This window comes from Takifugu flavidus, chromosome 8 (assembly GCF_003711565.1).
Source record: "Takifugu flavidus isolate HTHZ2018 chromosome 8, ASM371156v2, whole genome shotgun sequence".
In the NCBI taxonomy this organism is placed as follows: domain Eukaryota; kingdom Metazoa; phylum Chordata; class Actinopteri; order Tetraodontiformes; family Tetraodontidae; genus Takifugu; species Takifugu flavidus.
In genome coordinates, this window is record NC_079527.1 from 2,488,172 (window position 1) to 2,511,359 (window position 23,188).

General features: G+C 42.0%; 1 protein-coding gene across 4 annotated transcripts; it reads left to right on the top strand.

Annotated features, from left to right (window-relative positions):
- Window positions 1-656: 656 nt before the first annotated feature.
- On the top strand, window positions 657-23,014 carry gnb1a (guanine nucleotide binding protein (G protein), beta polypeptide 1a). Of its 4 annotated transcripts, none has more exons than XM_057041160.1 (11): window positions 657-1,041; window positions 12,176-12,275; window positions 13,621-13,659; window positions 13,778-13,884; window positions 16,231-16,294; window positions 17,129-17,291; window positions 17,815-17,881; window positions 18,406-18,607; window positions 18,920-19,136; window positions 19,766-19,881; window positions 20,823-23,014. In XM_057041160.1, exons 2-10 carry the CDS (start codon window positions 12,219-12,221, stop codon window positions 19,870-19,872), a joined length of 1,023 nt encoding a protein of 340 aa, XP_056897140.1. In that variant the 5' UTR covers window positions 657-1,041; window positions 12,176-12,218; the 3' UTR covers window positions 19,873-19,881; window positions 20,823-23,014. The 4 variants fall into 4 exon arrangements, with proteins under 4 accessions (XP_056897140.1, XP_056897138.1, XP_056897141.1 ...); XM_057041158.1 differs by having other exon boundaries at window positions 658-1,041; window positions 12,171-12,275; XM_057041161.1 differs by lacking the exon at window positions 657-1,041 and adding an exon at window positions 11,266-11,285 and having other exon boundaries at window positions 12,171-12,275.
- Window positions 23,015-23,188: the final 174 nt, after the last annotated feature.

Sequence of the window (23,188 nt, forward strand, 5' to 3'; positions counted from 1 at the left end):
CATTCTGTAATAGGTCTACAATAAGGCACTAATATTATTACACATAAGTCAATGGTTAATGTAATGACTTTATTACAATAGTTTGTGTGTACTATTTTAAAATTTGTTCTTTGCAATGACCCCCACGGGGTCAAAGTAATGTATTTACATAAATGGAAGCTTTTTCCAAAACGCAAGTTGGTAGGGAAATAAGATAACAGTCATGCCTGCCGTGAAATTTGTAGTAAGGTCAGCTTTGGTTTGCAAATGAGACAGTGTTGGGACGCCAGGTAGCTGTTGCAGAAATACAACAGTCAGGAAGTCACGTCTCTCCTACCATAAATCCATTTTTCCATTTCATCTTTATTTGGAGAGATGAAGAGTGCGATTGTTGGCCACGCAAATCAACTAACTCGTCCATATGTACATGTTTTAAAAACAACCAACGTGTGATGTAAAAGGCAGTAACCTACAAAAAAAATACATTCTGCATCACATTTTTGACTAGGATCCCCGAAGTTAGTGGCGTTCGGCCAGTTAAAGGTAATTTTGTAAGTAAATCTTAACGCGAATGGATCGGCGATACCAAAAATGGCCGTATTTCCTGGTCCGCGCGAGTGGTCGCGGACTCTTCGCGTGCGCCGTGACGCTGCCGTAACGTGGGGTTTCCCAGAGCCGAGTGCAGGGTTACCGCGCCCATCTCTGCTGTTTGATGGCCGCAGGAAGAAGCGTCTGAGACTGGCGTGAAGGAAGAAAAAGGAGGGACGACGACGGTGGGAACGACGAGAAAGGATTTTTGTTTTGCGCCAAGTTGGAATTTGCGCGGAAAGGAGAGAAGGCCAGCAGTCAGTGGGGCTTTTTTAGGGGTGAACACCGCCTTTGTGTCAGTGCCTCTGTGCCGGTGCGTCTCTCCCTTGGTGGGTCAAAAAAAAACTGGGTTCGGGGAGTGCCGCTCCTCGGTAGTGAAGTGCTAAATCTGAGCGCCTGGGCGGAGAGAGGAGACAAGATTTTGCTGTTTCCAGTCAATGTGATACAAACAGCGGAAACCCTCGATTGAAGCGGGTAAGGATCTACAGTTATATTTGAAACAAGGGTGGACATTTGCTAATTTTTGCTGTTGGCTGGTGTGTCGACGAGGAAATGCGAGCGAAAGGGGTTAAACTGAGTTGAGTGGCTTCTCCGTTAGCTGCCATTAGCCTGCTACTAGCAAGACGTTGCTGCCAGGAGAATGGGTGGGGGTCACTTTTACAGGGACTAAAACCAAATGCGAGGTGACAGCCATGCAGCTTGTGCTTTGGCCCCGTCTGGGGAAACGATTGGGGACGTCTGGTGCCGGTCAGAATTGAAGTTAGTTGGTGATAGCCCGGAGAGGCAGGGTAGGGTAGGGTTAGCCAGCACCCCATCCAACGTCCGGGTATCTTTAGAAACAAGACGTCTCGCCTGAACTGCATCGCCCCCCTTCATTCGAAATCGTCCCGAACAGTTTAAGTCGGGGCCTAACATGGTTCCGAATGATCACTATCACTTGTGTGTGTTGGCCAACACAACCCCCCCCCCTCAACTAATTCATTAATACATAGCCAGTGATTACCCTACAAGCTAATTGGCGGCGCATTTGCTAATATGACTCGGTGAATTGTGGGATTAATCCGGGCTATTTCAGCCGATCCCCTGTCCACACCGTGGTGCCCCCCATCCCCGTCAAAACGCCAACGCTTCGAACACATTTGTGCTGGAAGCAGGAAATCGTGCAATTGACAACGAGCGAGGTCTAAAAATGGCTACTTCACCAACAGAATCACCACCACCCCCACTATTTCGTAGCCAGTCCTTGCAAGTTAGGCAGCAGCGGCCACAGCCTGCCTGCATCCTGCTCCAGCTCATGGGTGTGTATACCCCCCCCCCTCCCCTGAATATGGCAGCCAGGGCAAATTTGCTTGTACCCTTAGTGAATTCGAAGACTTATTTTTAGCGCAGCCTTCATGTAAACAAGGTTAATGCAAAGCTTTCGAAATGGGAGGAAGGCGCCGAGTCTTGTCGAACTAACGGTGGGATTCGTTCTATCGAAAGCGAGCCACCATCGATTCCATCCCCAGCCATGTTAACATCCCCGGGTTTGGTCCGCGATACAAGCAATCTGAGGAGGGACATCGACTCGTTCATTCGCGGGGCTAATGCAAGATAAATCCACGGTTGTCTGGTTAATCGGCCTCGGTGAGATGAGGGGGGGAAAGCGCCACGAAGCGCCGCTCCGGGTCCCGAACTCGCGTTAGCCGTTCGAGTTTGGGTGTTTGAGCTTAACACTTTAATGGCCTTACACGGGGACCTTCTCGGTTTGAGCTGCTTATTTAAACGTCGCGGAAAAACCAGATCGTTTAATTGGATTTGGTTGGGTTTTTTTTGGGGACAATCGGTTTATTCCGATCGGCCTGTCGCAGCGCGGGTTACGCTAGCAGCTCCGGCTCCCCGCCGACGGGCCGCGCTTTCACTCCGGTCCGGGTTTCCATCTATGTAAAACCCCCGATCGAGCCCACGGCCACATATTTGGGTGGATTAGCCGGTAGTTCGATGGTCGTCACGCTGGCGGAGCAGCGAGCCCGGACCGGCTGCGGCAGGAAGCGCAGCGCCGATGGACTCGGACCAAGTTATTGATCAGCATCGGTCGGTGTAAAGATTCGGTTGTTGAACGGAGCAACCCCCCCCATCCCCATCTCCTCCATCCCCAGTGTCTCTGAAGAGGCGATTTGTGTCTAATGGCTCGCAAAGATGAATTCCGTTTGGAGCGTCTCTCCGCCTCCTCCAATGAATGGGTTCCTGTATTCAGGGCCCAGCCAGCTGCAATGAACAAGATGGCGTTCAAAGCCTTTTTCATTGCTGCTTTCAGTACAGCGCCCCGGCATCGGATGTGTTCTGGATCCACATATTAGGTCGCGCTTTTATTTTTTTATCCTTTCTTTTCCAAACCACCCCGCTGCGAATGCGAAGCGCCACTGTGTGCAGACCGAACCGAACCGGAGCGTTCGTGGTCCCGAATCCTGCGTCCGGCTCGGATTCGGGACAACATGGTGGTGAAAGGGTGTTAACTCGACCCGAATGCCAGGGATCATGTATCGAAATTGTGATTTCAGGTCAAATTTTTGGTCATCTTCGATCCCGCCCCGAAACCATTAAGACTTTTTACCGGTTTTATTCTGGTTTTCATATCATTTTTTTGCGGATAAATTGTAGTCAAAGTCTATTTTTTTTGACCAACTTTGCAATAGATTTTGTAAATACCACTGAATCTTTCAATTCAAATCGATTGTTGCCTATTAATACCCTGAATTGCCTTTAAAAAACCCCGTTAACATTTGATTTTAACATTTTCAATTGTGAATAAATGGATATTGTTTTCACCCTCCTGTAACTCTCAAAAACAAGAACTTGTGCTACATCACAGTGCAGTATTTTAAATACATCAATAGTTTGGCCACAGTCTGTTTGCATTAGCAGTCATGCGTTCTTTTTTTTCCTGTGATCAGAGGCCCGAGTGTGCTGATCATAATCACACCGGGTCTGGATCAGCACCCCTCTGTCAGCTCCGCATACTCACTGTTAGCATCTTTTCTTTTTTCCAGATGTTGAATGAACTTGATTCTGTTGAACTTAGCTCTGTTGCTACATCTGCCAACGCTAACACTGTTCATTTTGCCTGCACCTGTAGGACCCCAGTTTTCCATCCGTTGCCTTGCTGGGATATTTTGGAGCGTTGCTAAATTGGACGGTAGCATTTTGACCTTACCGGCACTTGAGCGCTCTTTGCGCCATCACGGCTTTAGAAAATCTAAAGCATTTTTTTGAGGTTTTAAATAAGTCGTGGAGACTTTATGCAACATTCATGCCGTATATCACATGCAGTTGGAAAATTCTGTGATAGATGTGGGTTTGATAACTGTGGTGGAACAGGGCTGCTTCTGGTGAAAGCACGGTATGAAGTACGGCTCCACATCATCACACAAAGGAGGGGCTTAGTTTCGCACCATCCCATCAGTTAGAACCGTGGAAACCCACGTTGTGCACAATGTTCCGTGCTTTTGCATACACACCTTCTCGGTGTGCATGAACTCCGCGGCTGTACCGTGGCTCGGGTCGGCGAGAGTGCACGTCACAGAAATTGGACTTTGGGGTCAAATGTGCTTGGGAGTGGCATTGATTGCTTTGTAAGAGTGGATTGCTGGAACTGGAACAACGGTCCGTGGGCTATTCTTTTTTTAGGAGGATTTTCACACCATTGATATGTGTTGTTTTTCTCTAATCTGAGTGCGGGATGTGAATAGGATTACATTCTTAGTCACGTCCACTCTTTAGGATTATCTAGCTATGGTGAGTGCTGCTGTTTTGTCTAATATCTAGCTAAAAGCGCTTTAAATGACTATAGAATTAAAATCCTACCTGCATTCACATGGGTCATTCATACACTTTGACATTGCAAGGTGGGTGGTTGTATTTTTCCCTCGCGTGTCACCACCGTGAAGAGCATGCCTCACAGCACAGATATCCCTAATTTACAACCTCCATTTTCTTCTCTTTTTAATGTAGTTTCTATTGGCATCGCAGTTACAAAACAGGAACTGCTGAGATGGCTAGTTCCTATTATGGCATCGTCATACTAATACGAAGGCACGTTGAGCAATAACTGAAGACATTTTGGTGTTTTTGTTCTAAATCAATGTAACCTACACATAACACACTTTAAATAAATCTCTACATGCGGAAGATCAGCCACCAGGTGCATAAAAGTATCCTTTCTGTATATCTAAGGCTAATCTTGTGTGTATAAAGCTTTAATGGTTTTTCATGTAGCAGTTTAGTCAGCCATAGGCGTGGCTCCAAAGTCCATTGTCTGAGTGCCGTCAGCGTGTTTTATCCAGGAAATACAGTGGCACTGACTGCCAGTCGGAAATATATGCGCATATCAGTCCTAACTCGCCCATCACAACATTCTACCCACCCAACTAGAGATTCAGATGCATCACTGGAGGACCACAGTGGAAAAATGTCTCCATAGTCTCACTGGATCATGCAGAGCTTTCCGTAAATACAACAACACACCGTCGAACCACAGGTTGCCGTTTCTCTGCATTTGTGTCGAGTAATTAATCCCAAAAGTCGGAATAATGAGGTTTTGTAGTTATCAAAGCATTACACCGACTATATCATTCCACATAGAACTCTCTCCTTTTATTTGAAATGCTATATGTAGGTGAGGTTTTGGTGTTGCAGGGTTACTTCAGCTGTTAGCTAACGTGGAAACCATAGAGGCTTCATATCCTCTTGGTGACTGGTTTGTTTTAGTCAGTTGGGAAAAGTAACCACGAGCAACGCTCAATAAACAAAAAGGGAAAGAGTTGAGGACGTTTGTTTCTGTGACTGTAAATGACAATTATTGGGAAGGTTTTAATGGTGATTAGCATTAGCTTGCCTGCAGCGCTGTCACATTTGTGTAGCTTGTCACCACGGGGCAAAAGGTCTTGCTGTGCGCTTTGTGTAGTCAAAGTGTCACCACGGCCTTTTGCTGATCCGCAGTAAAACCTGTCGCCACTCCGGTGTCGCGGAATCGTGCTGAAAACCCACCACAGTCCCTGTTTTTATGGTCTGCCAACACCGGAGCCCCTCATCTCCAGCGTTTTCTTTGCAGTTCAGCTCCAACTTTGTGCTGCTCAGGGGAAAATGGGACCAAACCTGAAAGCCAAGTTGACTGAAAGATGGCTAGTTTTGCTAAGTTCGCCCCTCGTGTAGAGCAAGAAAATGCCTTGTGCTGAAGGGGATCTGTCATGTGACTCCTCACAAACACTTGTTCCTCTCTTAGAAGCTGGGAGAGAAACACAGGCAAGCGTTATCACTATTAATGCTATCAAAGGAGTGTGTTTTCTGTTTTAAATCAAGTCATGCTTTTGGCTTTGGGCTAGCCTGACCTTCCAGTCCTCCTCCTTTCCTTTTTCAAAACATTAACTCATTCATTTATCTGCTCTTTCAGCACAAAACAGAGTTCTGAGTAGACCTCATTATATTATTCCAATATATTGTTTTAATAATTTATTGTTTTTAGAGAAGAATCAAAAATCCCACCGCCCGAGTTGCATTTAGTAGCTTGACAGTATTCTATCTCAGTAGGACAAAACAAGACGCGATGCTCTTTTTGGTTATCGTACTAGATTTAAGCTTTTATCAGGTTCTGCTCAACATGAGAACGGATGGAGGAACCCATCTTTTCTGGCCCCCTGATCCAAAGTAGTTGGTTCTGTTGTTGCTGCTGTCCTTTATATGATGAGGGATTGTTGGGGTGTTGACCCACATGTCTTACCTGCATACCTCTGTGGTGTCCTTTAACTTTAGTGTGAAATTCTGTGATTTCTGTTTTCCAAAAAACAATCTTGTCCTCCTTCATTGAGTCCGAGAAAATACATTTTCACTACCAGCCACCCACCCCCAAACAGCTCATTGTAATACCAGTTCCATTCCAGGATTGGTATCACAAGTATTTATAGCATGTAAAACAGTCCAAGTTAGGAAATGACTGTATTCTACACTTTATAATTGTGTATGTTTTGTGTCCCGGTGCTGAGAGCATCATGTTTAAAACGATGCCAGTTTATGCACACACATTTGTAGCCCCGGGTCTTTGCTCTACTTTCCATGGAGCAAAATGGGTTACGAAGCCTAAAGCTACCCATTTTCCACTTCATCCATTTCCTTGAGACACATGGAAGGCCTGTAAAAGAATCCTCCCTTTCCCAATTCAGTTTCTGTTTCTTAAAAATTACAGTTTTTTTACCTTTTACTATCATTAAACTACCAAAAAGAACGTTTGTTCTGAATACAGATGACTAAAATGTTAACAAATTAAGTATTCGCCTTATTTTCCGAGTTTCAAAAGTACTTGGTGAGAAGAATATTGGCTAAATTTGCAAATCAACATTTCACCTGGAACTTGGAAGTCAGCGGGGAATGTCACGGCTCTGTATTGGGGGGGGGGGTTGTCTTGTGTTTGACTCTTCAGGGGTGAAGACAGCTGTTTGCCCTGCTTACGCTGTTTTAAGGAGGGGTGGGGGGGTCAAACAACACAAGGGGGGGTTCTGTGCTGATTGTTTCTGCACAGTGCTGTTCCACAAGAAAATGGCACGTCACTCAAATCATTCCAAAATCCACATTAAAAATAGATTTTGTCTTTATTGGCCAATTAACCAAGGAAATCGCGGGGCGTACACATGGTTAGAAATCCCCCGACGTCAATTTTTGTTTAATTTTGAACCCCACCAAGGATCGTAGTAAAACTTTCAGATATAGATCATAAAGCATCCTACCATATTTATATATATATATATGTGTGTGTGTGTGTGTGTATTAATGTGTGTGTGTGGGAAATGACCTACTTGGCTGGTGTCTCCTGTGTTTTCTCTACTATGAAGCTCTCTAGTTTCTTGTCATATTAGAGCCTTTTAAACCCGGTTGCTAATATAAAATGGTGTAATCTTTAGATAAAAATATCGATTTAAAAAAACACCATTAACTTACCAGCCAACACTCGACATGACATTTTCTATATTGCTGCAGAGCCTTTGGAATATTTTGACAGTGAGCCACATCCATTCATACTGAGGCTCCTCTGACAGCAAGGATAGATTCCCCTCTGCAGTTTGCCGCCTTAGAGAATTTCTAAGCAATAAATTGTGTGGCAGAGTGGCCAGGGCTTTTAAGAAACATCCCGGAGCAGTCCCTTATGCCTTCTCTTAGCGCATCATCAACCCATTTGTTCCTGCCTCGTTTGTGACCTGGTTGTGTTGGCTCCATTCAGCAGGAGTCACTTTACTGTACTGAGTGCTGCCCTTACCCACCTACCTGACAACAAAGGATGCTGTGGATCATTTCAGCTCTGAATGCTAACAAGGGTGGGGGGTGTAATGTATAGTACATGTAAATTTATATATGTGTGTAGACACACACACACACGTATTGATTAAGTATATGACCAGGTATTGGGCCATGTGGGCCTTATTTGAAAGTATCGATACCTGTAATGGCTGTCATTGCCAGCCACCGGTCCTGAAGGCAAATAAAAACACCATGTGTCAAGTACCGTATTTTTCGGACTATAAGCCGCACCTGCATATAAGCCGCATGCGGAAGAACTCAGACCTCTGCCAGCTTATTCTGCAGTTCGACTGCAGAAAGAACAACTTTATTAAACACTGAACCTAAGACACGTCAACGAAGGGAGGTCTTCAATCACACACATAACCTGGCTTATGGCGTCCAGGTGCAAACGGTAATTAAAACAGTAATTAAATACATCAACAACCAGAACTCAATATATAGAACACTAACATTGAAAGTTGCAGAAGATAACATTTACAACGAACAAAAACAGGGTTAACACCAACCTGAACCCACAGACACACTGCCACAAAGCATGTGGGAAATTCCCACACTGACCCTCCCCAACATGCTACACTACCTTTGCTTTTCTTTTCAAAAGTGCCTGTGACGCGGCAGTAACTTTTCTGCTCGAGCGCCCCTAGCGGCCGATAGAAAAATTACACAAATAAGCCGCACCGTAGGATAAGCCGCAGTGTTTAAAGTGTAGGAAAAAAGTAGCGGCTTATAGTCCGGAAAATACGGTAGTCTGCCTTTGTCACCAGATCATCATGTGTGGAATGTCCTGTAAAGGCACCCGTAGCGCGTTGGTGGCACAAACATCGCCGGTTTGGGAATTCTCTGAGGCTAACAAAGACGACCAGACCGTTACGAACTCTTGCCAATTGAAAGTCACAAGCGGTGGTATGAAGAGCAGTTTAACAGTACTAACTCGACGAAACACCCCGGGGGTGTCGCAGAGCCCAGATAAAAGTTTGGATAGAGTGGGAACAAGCGTGGTCGTATCGGAAAAAGGGGCAAATAAATGAGTGAAATGTGTGTGCTGTCACCACATCCGCTCTGTGTTTTGACTAAGGGAAGAGAGAGACGAGTGCAGCTAGGGAAACACCCTTCAAAAGGAAGTGCCTTCGAAGAGCTGATGTGCTCCTCTTAGGGTGGAGGCAACATGCTGACGGAGGTGAGCCGAGACAGAGGCCTTGCTACAGCGAGCAGACCCTTCACAAAACCAGCCCGGGGCACAATTTGTGGCACCAAATCCATTCACTTTTAATCATATGCCAAAGTAACCTTGGTGTAAAGTAAATTGAAGCGTAAAAAGATCCCAGAAATTTGCAAAATTAAACAAGAACGGTTCACTGATGAATAGGAACATAACGGTGCTTTTTAATAAATAAAGAAAAGCAGCATTGGTCAGTTTTGTTTTTGCAGATCAAGTCTTCCTGGAATTTTACGTAACTATTAATTGTATAATGACGTATGGAGAGTAAATTGAGGAGAGTAAATTGTAGACCAACTTGGATGTCTTTTTTCATGATTCTGCAAATGTGTCTCTCTCGGTCAGTGACTCTTTTTGCTGGTACTTTTGTGGCAGTGTGAAATTATTTAATAACGTTAACGCCACAAAATGTAGCCTAGTTACAAGCCTTAATCGATTATGTGCATGCAAGAGCAACGGAGATTCCGTGCGGCCCTTCCTTCCTTCATTCCATTTTTCCTTCCAGCAAACTGCTGGGAGATTTGACACATTGCAACCAATGGGTAACTAATACTCCACTAACCGCACGGAGAGCACCACAGCAGAGTCGGTTGCCACCCTGGCTCTAATCACACCTCTTTAGGACATTTGAATATCGGAGAGAAAAAGGTTAAAGCTAAGATATTGCACATTCTACATGTATGAAGCATTTTTCCGGTAAAGAAGACAATCAAGTCTATAACTAGTCACAACATGTCTGTCTACTCATTAATCAATGGGAAGGAGAAATGCCAGTGCACTGTTGTATGTGTATGGACTCAAATTTCACTTCCTCTCTCCTTGTCACTGTTATGCTCAAGATCTTGGCTCTGATAAGAGGTGCTGGAAAATGTAAAGTCTGCCCCCCCCCCCCACACCACCTCTCTAAAAATAGCATGCAGTATAAGACAGCTGCAGAGTCCAGGCTCGGCCTATTGGGGTGCCAGTGGTTTGCACTCTTGACCACTACCAGAAGGGAGAAGGTTTTTTTTTTTCTTTTTAAATCTTTTGCATCATTTTGCTGAGAAGAAATTGCATAAAGTTTATGGAGACCTTGCGTGGTGTGAGTGCCTGTTACTTGGCTCTCGGGATGATCGTATACCCCCCCCCTTCCTCCTCATCCCAAAGATACATATTAAGATGTGGTGACCAGTACCATTGACTCATTAATATTGCTTTGTAAAGGATGAGCAGTGTAAAGATTAAGAAAATACTTTTCTGAGCATTCTTGAGAATCTATTCTTGAATTATTGTAGAACTTTATATATAACATATCTTCTTCATAAAGTGTGCATGTCCCGAAAGGTAAACCGAGGTAAGTGTGGGGTCAGAAAATGAAGTGATAAAGCCAGGAACCCCCGTTAGCAGGAAACATCTCATCCTGAATTCAAATCCAAAAGTGATTCTTTTTCCCCCAGATGTGATTCCCCGCGGCTGTTTTCTTCTTTCTGCCCCAGTGACTAAATATTCCTCGTGCTCTCTGGTTTTAATGGTTTTGTACATCACGGCGGAGCTTCCGCCTTTCAGAATAATGGCTTTGCAAACATTGCACATTGCTTTGCCGTGTTTTCGAGTTGACATTTGTGCGAAAGACGGTTAGCCCCAGTGTTGCTCACTGCTAGCCTGCTGCAGTAGCCGCTTGGCCGCCAGCTGGTGCCTCCTTTCTCTTGCGTCTAAAGACACTCCTGTTCCGGAAATCCACTCTATACTTTACAGTTAGCTAGCAGACAAAACTCGGAGATCCGAAATTTCGGATCCAACTTGCAAAAATTTCGTTATTTGATACTGGATCAGATCAGCCCACCACTTGAAAAGCCCAACAAGGTTTTCTTGGTGTATATTTGAATATTTCTAGTTTTACAAGGGGCCTTATGAGTATCAATATAACATTCTTTTTTTTAAATTGAACTTTATTTGCTAATTTGCTCTTTATATTGTGTCTTAACAGTTAGTTGTTGATGATGCCAGCAGGAATGCATATCATCTATTCTAAATGATGTAGTAAGGCACCTTTTTAGTTGCAGAACCAGTTAGTGGCAGCAGCCAATCAGAGGAAAGGTGCCTACCGGGACGTCAAGCGCCCGATAGATAAGGTGTTCATTCAGAACGTCCGCTCACTCTGCAGGGCAAAAGGGCTTTGTTGAAACAGAACACAGAGGTAAGGTGTTTGCAGGGCAGTTGACTCTCAATGCTTTTGATTTGAAAAGTGGTTCAGTTTTATTTTTACAATGTAGCGGTTTCTTTAAAGTCCTGTCGTCGTTTCTTTAGAAATGGCAGTTGTCTGGGGTGTTAAAATACGTCCGTTATTCAGGTGCTGGGATGTTGTGCATCAAGTAAATTTTCTGAATCATTTTTGGAACGTCGATGGTGGTAATGTGTTTTTTTATGGTCGACTCCCTTTGACGGTCGGTTTAAAGCTGTGGTAACTTGTGGCATTGTGTCACACAGGCCTACGGGTTTCTAATCCGGAGGGGACCGCTGTTATCGTCCTTTTAAATGTGACATTGCTTTATGGCTAGTTTTGCATTGTTAGTTTCAAGAATGTCCGAAGGATTGGGGTCAGCGGGATAGCCACTCCTTTTAGGATCATCAGCAGGTTTTGTCTTAACCGGATTTGGCTGGAGGAGCTGAATCAACTGTGTCCCAGGATTACAGGGATGACATTGGAGAGAGTTTAGAGTCCCCGGGCCAGAGCATTTCAGCCAACGCTGCCCATCTTCTAAGTACCTGGGGCATCCAGTGGTGCGGCGAAACTCAAGACGGTCTTCCACATTCTTGCTAGCTGGACTTTTAAACCTCACATTATTTTTAAAATCTGAAGGGGGGTACGTTTATGGTCCTTTATTGTTGAGTGGACTTTTGGACAGCTGATTGTTTAAGGGGTGGGAAAGTCAGCGAATTTAACGTCCTCAACGTTTCAGGGTGGATTTAATTTCTGTCTGATCCTCACCAATCAATTTAGTCACTTGTAGACTCTGTATCACCAATAACGCAGAATGACTGGCATTATGTGTTGATTGAGCTTAAAGCGTGTCTCTTCCAGAACAGAAGAGTCTAGGCAGCGGAGCGAAGCACACCATTAGAGAGGAAAATGAGTGAACTGGATCAGCTACGCCAGGAGGCTGAGCAGCTCAAGAACCAGATCAGAGTAAGTCTTTTATTGTTCTGGAGTCCATATAGCTCTTTCATTTCCATGTTTTTTTTTTTACAGTAATTATATTTAAAATCATTGTTAAATGGACTGTATTGATACGATTGTCTCTGACCAGTCTGGATTCACTCAGAATAATCAAAATTGAATTAGGCGGAAACTAGAGCCACCACTTTTCCAGTAATAATTTTCAATAATTCTGCCTTGTTTTTAAATGTGCTGCGGGATTTCAATCGTGTTAGTTTCAAATAGGTTAAAGTCCTGAGCTGTGATATTAAACTCGGACAATTAGTGGATATAAAGTATGTAATTGGTAAATCCTGAAATCAAACGGGTCCAAAAGAAGCTCCGATAAAATAATCTGTTTTAAACACATTTGCTAACCAGTTTTAATCATGCTGATAAGTGTAAACATTTAATTACATGTGGCATGTTATGCAACATAACCTAGAGCCAGCTTTCTCTTTCCAGCTGCCTAGATGCCTCTGCTGTCCATCGTAGCTCTTTAGTGTACAAACAACCATCATTAATTCTGTGAATATTTAGTGTACTTTTGGTGTTTTCTTTAGCAAATCGCTGATTTTAGGCCATTGTAGGTGGTCATGTCTAGAGACTCTGTATGTGGGGGTTAACATGCTCCAAAAGCATGACGAAAGGGGCTTTGTAATAAGAGTGATAGGTGCCCCGTTGATCAAGACGTTAACCAACATTAACACTTTATGCAGGAGCAAAAATATAGTTTGTAGCAGTTTAGAGCACATGTAGAGGTGTTATACATTTAGTTCTGTGACTGTAACTACATGTAACACGGGCTTCAAGAATGGAAAAATCAATTCCTGGCAGCATTTTCTCAATATGCATATTAATAATAGTGATGTTGAGCAGCTTAAGTTGTAATCTTTTTTTATAACTGCAAATGCACGAGGATTTATTTAAGCTAGCAAAGCTGCAAATATTGCATAACACAACCCTGAGATCTAATTTTATATTTTTGTAACACAAGCAATAATGATGCTGTTTGTCTTACAGCTAATGTGATTAGTCTTAAGATGCCAAGTGGGGGAGATTTAATAAACATTTGATAAAAGAATTTAATTTGAGAAAACTTGACGTGAGTTCCTGTTTAAAATATTAAAAATTTTGCATTGTTTTCTCTTGCATATTTGTCTTTGAAAGCATGTTTGTTTATTTTCTGAGAATCAAATGATCAAAAAATGATCGACCATTTCAGGGATGAAGTCAGTTTATTAAGAAGGAGCCACTAGGATGTGTTTTTCTCCATTGACGTTCTCTCATGAGCAGGTGGGGAATTGAAGTGTTTGACTCCGTATTTGTGTTTTAGGATGCTAGAAAAGCGTGTGCGGATGCTACCCTGTCTCAGGTAGAGTTTTTTTTTACTCACCTTCATTTACTTTTAAAATATGCCGCAATACACTTGAAAGGTCATTACCTGCTTTAAGTAGTGTAGCTAATGTTGCATTACTGTCAATTTTGCTCAGATTACAGCCAACATCGACCCTGTTGGCCGAATTCAGATGCGCACTAGACGGACACTGAGGGGGCATCTGGCTAAAATCTACGCCATGCACTGGGGTACTGACTCAAGGTAATGTTCTTCAACTCGGTGCTGTCCATTAAGCTAAATATTTCATCAGGCATCAGCCCGGCTCCCTTCACCTAAAAGCAGGAAATGGATCTAAAGGAAAGCTTGACCGTGTGCTAGTTATTTCTCCTAAGGCACCGTATCCAGTCGTGACATTTCACAATAGCTGACTTGCTTCCAAAAGCAGGCCATTTTCTTTACATCCATCTAAAGTGATGATCATTCATATAAACCTAATATTATATAAACACAAATGTATGTATGCACAGGCACAATAGGCGATGCTTTTGTGTTGAATCCATATTGAGCTCTATATTTCATTGGGTCTACTTTGTGTGTCTGTATACAGAGGAGAGATGTGGGTAGGAAAATACACAAAATGGAGCCATTTGCTATCGAGTCTGTGTTAGACTAGAATTATAAGGAAACGCAGCCTCTTTAACATAAAGTAATCTCTCATGAGTTGTGGACATCTATTAGCTGAGCAACCAAAAAATGAATTCCTTTGCTGCTACTATGAGTCACATCAAATTATTAAATTCTGCACTATTCTACACTTCTTTGTCATTTCATTACCCACTTGTACTGGGAGAGGGGGGAACAAGCTACTAATTGTTCACTACTTTCAGTTTTATTTTATTTATTTTTTTAAAGGTTTCACCAAGCACTTGGTATATTTTATTAGGCTCTCAGCTGAGGTCACATGAAGATGTTTTGCCTCATACCAGAAACCAAGCTTGACAAACCTTGAATTTAATCTAGGCTATTTGACTGGAGAGAACCACCACAGGCCTTTTTGTTTGACCCTGGAACTTTTAGAGCCTGCTACTGCAGTTGACTCGGTCAATTTCATGCCTTAGTGTGTTTGATTTACACCTTTCCACAAAACCGATGGTTAATTTAAGGTCTGAAGGATAGTTCACTTGTCAAATTTAGATTTGAGTGTTTGTTTGTTTTTTGACTGAGGTTTTCAGTAGGAAGCCAAGATGTCAATGTAGACGAGGCCATTGTTAATCTTAAACCGAGTCAGTGTCGTCAAAGTCTACAAACAGTTAATGAAGTATCAACTACTGGAAGCACTCGAAACCAAACATGAGACTGCAGATAGAAGCAGCAGAATGGTTTTTTGTTTTTTTCCCTCAGATATCTATACTCTTTGATTGCGTTTGGCTAAATCCGTCAGAGCTGTTATCCTTCACAGAAGAGAGAGCTAAGGACCCAAAATTTACTGTACAACCCATGACTAGCAGACCACTTATAACAGGGCGTAGACAAATCCCTTGGTTGTCATGGGTATAAAATAGGATTCATCAAATGAATGCATGTTGATTAGTTCGATAGTTAAAAAATTGATTGATTTATTGAGATATATATATATATTTTTTTTTTTAAAGGACAGTATTAACATGATAGTCAGGGTGTATCGACCTAACAGTGTGGCTAAAGGTGCAGTTGTAAAGTCACTTGCACAGAACACAATTCTTCATACCAACAAAGACCTGCTACGAGTTCCACATTCTAGCTGTGGTCATTTCAAAACGCATCGTAAAAAAGGTTTTCCGACCTGTATAGGCATATAGAATATATATTGCACTATGTTTTGTAATCTCCCAGCAGTTACCACCCTTAAGAAGTAGCATCTTGAGGTCTGTTGTAGGTCACGAAGATCTTGTGCTGCAATTTGCTTTAACTTGCATGAAGTGCTGCTGGCTACATAACGTCTTGTTTGCTTATATCAAAGTTATTTAAACATTCTAAACTGGGATTAGCAAACCATGAACTTGTTTGCTCAAAATCAGCCTTTTGAATTTGTTGAGCTTGAGAGTTTTGTCTGGAAACCAAAGTGATTTAGCCGGGAAGCCGTGTATTTAGTTAGAAATTCATTACATATCCCATTTTCAGCCTCGTTCAATGCTTTCAATAATTTCCAAGTGATGTATTCATTTTTAAGATTTGTGTAATTTGAGCTTAGTTTTTTTTTTTTGTTCAATCCTTTTAGTTTTCCAATCCTTTTATGCATTGTACTATTATGAAAACGAATTGAGTTTATTTCACTAACTGTGCCAGGGGAGAAAACCTTAGTCACCATCTTGGACTCGGCTCATCCCATGCCTATCTGCTGGTGTATGAATAAACACCTCATTATTGATATGGTCCCGCATGTTTATCAGTATCTCATTATCTCAGTAGCAGCTCTTGAGCTCACATTAGATTAACATTTACATTATTTCTCATATTTGTTTGTTTAAAAGACCGGTATAATTGGCTGTGAACCACGTGGCCCTTAAATTGTCAGCTTGTCTTCTAGTTCAAATCCAAAACACAACTAAATTGTTCTCTCTTTTCCAGGCTTTTGGTCAGTGCTTCCCAGGATGGCAAACTCATTATTTGGGACAGCTATACCACAAACAAGGTAAATCCACCGCCTTTCAAGAACACAACTGAGGATAGGATTGCAGTCAAAAATAAGATAAGACCTAAATAATTCTTTCTAGATTAACTAATTGACAATTTAAGATGCCAGACTAAAAAAGGCACTTTCATATTGTGTAGTTGGAGAAAGTTAATTTAAAGGCAAGACAAGCTCTGAATACCTATTTTTCCCTACACCCTTTATTTTCTCTCTTTCAAACAACCTGGAGAAGTGAAGTAAAACAAGACATTAGGCTCAGATGACACCTAAAACTATCAGCATTTAATATTTTGTTATCCAACTCTCTGGCATCATTACCGTCATAATCTGGTTTGCTGTGCGATGTCTGTTTGGGGCTTATTTCTAAATCTGTATGAACTGTGCCCTAAAGTGGGACCTCAAGCCCCCCTAGAGTCAGCTACAGTCCCCCTAGAGCTACAGAGTTAATCATCATCCCTGTGATGTGAATACTCTAAGAAGGCCACACTAGCAGTAAATAAGATTTCCATTGATGAGTAGTTGTTCTGCTGCCTATAGTTCTTATGTTGAATAAGATTGGAGTGTCAAGGAGTTGAATTTTCCCTTTTATCAAAGTTTAATGTCAGATGGAGTTGAATTGTAGCCCCCATGTAACCCTGATGTTTTCAAGATCAGTGGCAAAATCATCTGTTTTCTGCCTGAAAGCTTCCATGCAGAAAAAATACATTTGGTGGCTTTCCTTTAGGCCATGGAAAGGGTGGAGTCAGTATACAATAATAATTCTTTTGTGCTCTAACATCTTTGCCGTTCTGTTGCTCTTCTAGTTGGATTGAATTTCTCTCCATTTTTTTCTAGGTTCACGCTATCCCACTACGCTCCTCCTGGGTGATGACGTGCGCCTATGCTCCGTCTGGAAACTATGTTGCTTGTGGAGGCCTGGACAACATCTGCTCTATCTACAACCTGAAAACCCGTGAGGGAAATGTGCGTGTCAGCCGTGAGCTGGCTGGGCACACAGGTGAGGAGGAAGAGTTTTTATTTTGTCATCAAGTATTGAAAGTAGAGACGTTTTGCTGACTACTGCATTACTGATATTATTAAAAGTCCAGTTACACTATTTTCAGCTAATGTGTCACGTACATGTAGTGAAATCTGACTCATTCAGCCAACTAACAGATTGAAGTCTGATCTCTCTGCATAACGGCAAGCGCAAATAAACTATTGAAAGTGTTGAGCTTTCTGAAATGGACGGTTCATCTGATCAGCGTCACATGATACAGGAAGTGTGTCAGCATTTTAGTTCTACTTCCCTCACTATAGGGAGGGGTCTCTATCCTCAGCCAGGCTGGAAGATTAATTTGAGGCTCCAAATTGACGAGTAAACCAGCCTACTCTTTTCTCTCATGAAAATCCAACAACTAATGTTCCCACGCCAATGTAGAAAAGTCTCCCTCTGACATCAAATTTCTTTAATTGCTACTAATTTTAAATGATAGATGTGATTGGTTAATAGGTGAGTTAATCATTTTTGCTCCTTCCAGGCTACCTGTCCTGCTGTCGTTTCCTGGATGATAACCAGATCGTCACTAGCTCTGGAGACACCACCTGGTGAGTTGTGGTAGTTCATCCAATACTCACAGTACAATCCAGGGTGAAACCTCAGGATCTTCTATCATTTACTTGAACTTTCTTGTGTTTCCACTAATATAACCTTGGGGGGGACCTTCCTCAAACCCCAGCGGCAAATAGAGGGTTAAGACTTTTCAGAATACAAGCGAGCCTATGGAAGAATAGGTAGCCTAGCTAAATTTAAGGCTCATGCCAATCAAATTTCTTAGCAGTTGAAGAATCTTTGCAAGATAATAACGCAGAACCCAACGTTCCCCTTTTGACAGCCGCATGGTAACGTTGCACAAACACTTTGATATTGAAAACCTCAGAGAGACAACGGTGTCAGAGACATCTCTGTGGAGAAAGTAAAAGCTGCGGTCTCTTGTTACATAAGAATGTTGATAGATTGAGCCGTTTCTTGACATCATGATACACAATAGCGATACACAATAGTTCCAAAGTGTCACAGGTGTTCCGTGTGTTGCAGTTGTAGTTGATCTGTGCTTTTGTTTGTTTTACAGTGCTCTGTGGGACATCGAGACTGGTCAGCAGACGACCACATTTGCTGGTCACACAGGCGATGTGATGAGCCTGTCTCTGGCACCTGACACCAGGATGTTTGTCTCTGGAGCCTGCGATGCTTCTGCCAAGCTCTGGGACATCAGAGAAGGAATGTGCCGACAAACCTTCACTGGCCACGAGTCAGACATCAATGCTATCTGTGTAAGTTTCACGGGCACAGTCCGCCTGCTTTACCAGCTCTCATTTCAGTGCTTACTGCAGTGATGCTGCCATTGTTGTGTGGAAATTAACATCTATAAACATTACAGCGCAAAATAGCAGCAGCAGATTTATCTAAAAATGTTCATCTTAAGTGTTTTCTCAACATCCAACAATCAGAATTTCTTTGAAATACCATCTTCTTTACAAATAAGTGCATGTAAAACCTTCAGTAATAGAACAGTATGTAAAAATGTGGCAGAGTCCCAGCTGTGGTGTATTTGTGAACCTTCTTAAATCTCTCTTTGGTTGCAGTTCTTCCCCAATGGCAACGCTTTTGCCACAGGCTCAGATGATGCTACGTGCCGGCTGTTTGACCTGCGTGCAGACCAGGAGCTGATGGTTTACTCACACGACAACATCATCTGTGGCATCACCTCTGTGGCGTTCTCCAAGAGTGGCCGCCTACTGCTGGCTGGCTATGATGATTTCAACTGCAACGTGTGGGACACTTTGAAGGCTGACCGTGCTGGTACGTCACAGAAAATCTCTGTTTTCACACACTCCCATTTCAAAATATACATAAAATGGCAACTTGTAATAACCAGCAGTCTGTAAGGGATTCACATTTCTTGAGGCTTTGCAAAGGCTCAGTTGTTGCAGGATGCATCCATAGTGCTAATTGTTGATTTTGGGAAGATATTTTGTGTGACCACTATTCCCAATGCACCAACAACCTCCAATCTTCATTGGCTACTTGTTAATTTCTACATGTTTCAAAGTGTTTGACATTAAACTTGTTTTTGGCATTCAGAATAAGCCTTTGCGTGATGAACAGCACAGAGTTATATGAAAATAACTTTTGTGATTTTGATGTTCCTCAAAAGTGTTTATAATTTAGCCTTGTTTTAGAATAACTTGTTAATATTTCAGCTAATTGTGTGTACACGGCGATTCTAAACTGAACTGTTATAGTGGTGAGAATGTTCTTATCCTAGAGGGAAAGATGCTGAAGCTGTTGTAACAGTGCCCAGTTAAACAAACCAAGGCCACTTTAGCTTCCAAACCAGTTAACATCAAACTGACCTCCAGGAGCAGCATTGGGCAGCCACCTGACACAGTAGTTCTGTTGCAACGTCTCATCCTCTGGTGTGTCTGCAGGAGTCCTCGCGGGTCACGACAACAGAGTGAGCTGCTTGGGTGTGACCGACGATGGCATGGCAGTGGCAACAGGGTCCTGGGACAGCTTCCTCAAGATCTGGAACTAGAGTCTGAAGGTAAATGAGAGAACCCAGAAAATATTTGATGCTGTTAAAATGTGCAAGAAGGCACAACTGTAATAAGTTATAAATTATTATTATTACTACCAAAGAAGGCACCATTGTGGCGAGTCAGTATTTAGTGCCATCTGGTGGTCGGAAGTAGGGTAGCAGCACATTAGAATGGAAAAGATTTACTTTGATATTGATATAAAATTCGGGTTTTACCACACTGTTTCTCTTTTGACAAACACATGAGCACTTTGAATAAACAAATGCACGAGCATTGAGAGAGCGGTGACACAGAGAAGCATTTGCATTTGCGGGTGAGGTACCTTGGCAGTGTTCTGACGGTGACCTTGTCCTGCCACCACCAACTTTTTGGTGTGCAATGGAGGCTTGAGGCAAGAACCCTCAGCTCCTCAGCCCAGTCCCTTACAGACTGAGGTACCACCTCCCCAGAAAGGAAGTGAATATCCTTTTTGCATCTGCTACTGACTGTTTGTTCCTGAGCTTCATGATTCATCAGTAACTGATCTGATGTCGCATTAGACCAAAAATGTAACTTTTGTGAAACATCTTCTGGTGTTCTGTAAGCATTTAGCGGGGGACATGATTATTATCGTCTCTTTCTGATCTAATATGGGGGATGAGATTAATACACATATTTTAAAGCAGCACCCCCTTTAAGGGAAAAATGCTTTGTTTGTTTTGATCCAGATATTGGCTGTGTCGTACCGAGCCACGATATTTCCCAAAATCTCACTAAAGTTCATCTAGTCAACAGCGGTTGACTCATAGCTGCATTTGGCTACGTAATTACCTCCTCCCGGTCCGCATAAGGAGCTGCTCACATTTTCCACCTGGATTCTTCATTGTAGCGTCATATTTATTTTCCTGTATCAGGTGCTCATTTGAGGTGGCATTAACCCCAGGCCAATGTGTTCCTCTTCTTTCAGATGGCATCTGGACTCCAAAGTTGAGTGGAAGACCATTCCAACGTCACAATGTTCAATTTTATTGCATATCCAATCTTTTCACCATGATACTGACTCCACCCCCACCCCCCCACCCCAGAAAAAAAAACACAAAAAAAAAAGTCAAGGGCAAAACGTCTCTCTCCATCTCATTTAGAAGAGCACAATTGTCTGTCATTTATTCAGCTACACAAAGAGAAAAAGAAAAAACTTAGCGGTTTTAAAATGGAACGGAGGGGGAAAGTACATTCCTCCCATGACCATGGTCTGGTATTATAGTAAGTATAAATATAAACACCCCCCACTACTGCCAGCCACCACCACCACTACCACCACCACCACCAAGCAATTGTGTCCTGTGTCCTCCTTGTACACACACGTCTGAGTGAAGGTTGTTATATGACAGTATAGATTTGGTCATGTTTCTTTTTGTTTCTTTTGTTTCTTCAGTAAACCGTCAGCTAATGTTTAAGATGAGGATCAAAGTTCTGTTTTATTTCCTAGTCTTAACACATTTTAGAGATATTTTGTTTTAGCTTTGAACCTGTAAGAATCTCCAGATCACGCCATATTAAATGCAGCTTTATCTCACTGGAGAACAAAGCGGGAGAATTGAGCTTCAACGGGGAGTCCTTGAGCCACTTCTGGCCCTTCTGTACATTTAGTCCCACAATACTTTTACTATTTCTTTTTTTTCCAGTGTAGTCCACAAATCTTTGTTTGCACAAAAATTAAAACTTTGCATATATAGATAAATGTCTAAATAAAAAAAAGTTAACTAACCAAGCACATGCTGTTTATGATAATGAATGCTCGTTTTTAAAACGAAAAAACAAAAAAAAAAAAAACCACCCACATTTTAGCCATTATTACACCTTTTTGTCTGGCAACAGTGTAGAAAATTAAATGAAGATTAACCCATCAGATCATAATCCATCTCTGCCCCAGTTTTTATTCTCCTCCCTTGGGTTTCTTTTTGTTTCCCCTGGTTTCTTTTGCCTGTGGTTGGGACCGGTGATGTGATATGGTCGGGTAGGGAGTACCTCCACCTTAGCCCGGTTACAATCCGGACATTTCTCTTTTAACAGAGGTGCCCATTCCGTGCTTGGAAATGCAGTTATTACTCTGTGAATGACATGTTGTATAAATCAATGTTTGAAAATAATGATATTGAAACTTTTTAAGTTAAAAACAAAAAAGATGATTTTGGTTGTCTGCCATGGGTGGGTTATCTCTTAGAATCGCATGCTGTAGAATTGCTTAAAAAGGTGCATATGAAATTAAGTCCTTTGATGTTTTTCTTTAAGAAAATAACCTGTTGAATATATCAATACAATGATATTTATATTTTTCTTCTTTTCTTTACTTCTTTGTTTTGGGCTACTCCGTGCATACACGATTTACCGGTAACTAAAATGTCAAAGCTATGCACTTGAGAAGCAAACCCTGCAACATAAACGTTTACTTGATCCATTTTCTCGGGAGGGATTCCACAAATTAAGAAGTAACTGTAAATGTTTGGATTGTACACGCCACACATGCATTCATTCACTTAAACAATCTCCAATGGAACAAATAAATTCTCATTCTTTCTGTAGCAAACAAAATTCCACTTATTAAAAAAAACATTTTATAAACAGGTTTTTTTCTGTCCTTTAATAAATACAAGAAAAACTTGCAGCATCTGAATGGCAGAATTTTCTGTCATTCCTCTCCTTGTAAACACGCTCTTTCTTTAGCAGTAGTGATATTTTTTCCATTCTTTTTTTTTTTCCTCTGCGACATTCTGTACAAAAAATGTGCTGTAACTGTGCGTTAGGCCTGGAGTTGGCAAAAAATGAATAAAAAGAAATAAAAATTAATTAAAATCCCTTTCCTTTTCTCTCTCTCTCTCCGTCAAATAACTGTAGAGCTCTGCACCCATTGTTCCCTTTTCACCTTTTGTATTTAATTTTAAAGTCAGTCAGTGTACAACCGAAAGCTGGATGCAAGATAGAAACTATATTAAAATGTACTGTTATTTAAGATGTAATAAAAAAGCAGTTTGAGATGACCTACTGTGTTGAGTGTGATTCACTTAGAGAGATTACCACTGAATCTAGAATGTTGCAGACTGTTTGGTTTCCTTGTAATTATGTTCAAGTCCAATAAACAATTTCTTATCCACTGTTAAATCGGCCTGATGTTTCTGTGCTGTCGTTGGCGTCGTTTATCATCTCAGTTTTTGTGCATCTCAGAAAAGTGACAGTGATGATCAGAGATTCAACAGTCTCATCCGACAAGGTGGACTATGTAACAGATTTTTGAATGGGTGGATTTATATTAATTTGTAATGCTTTATTCTAAAA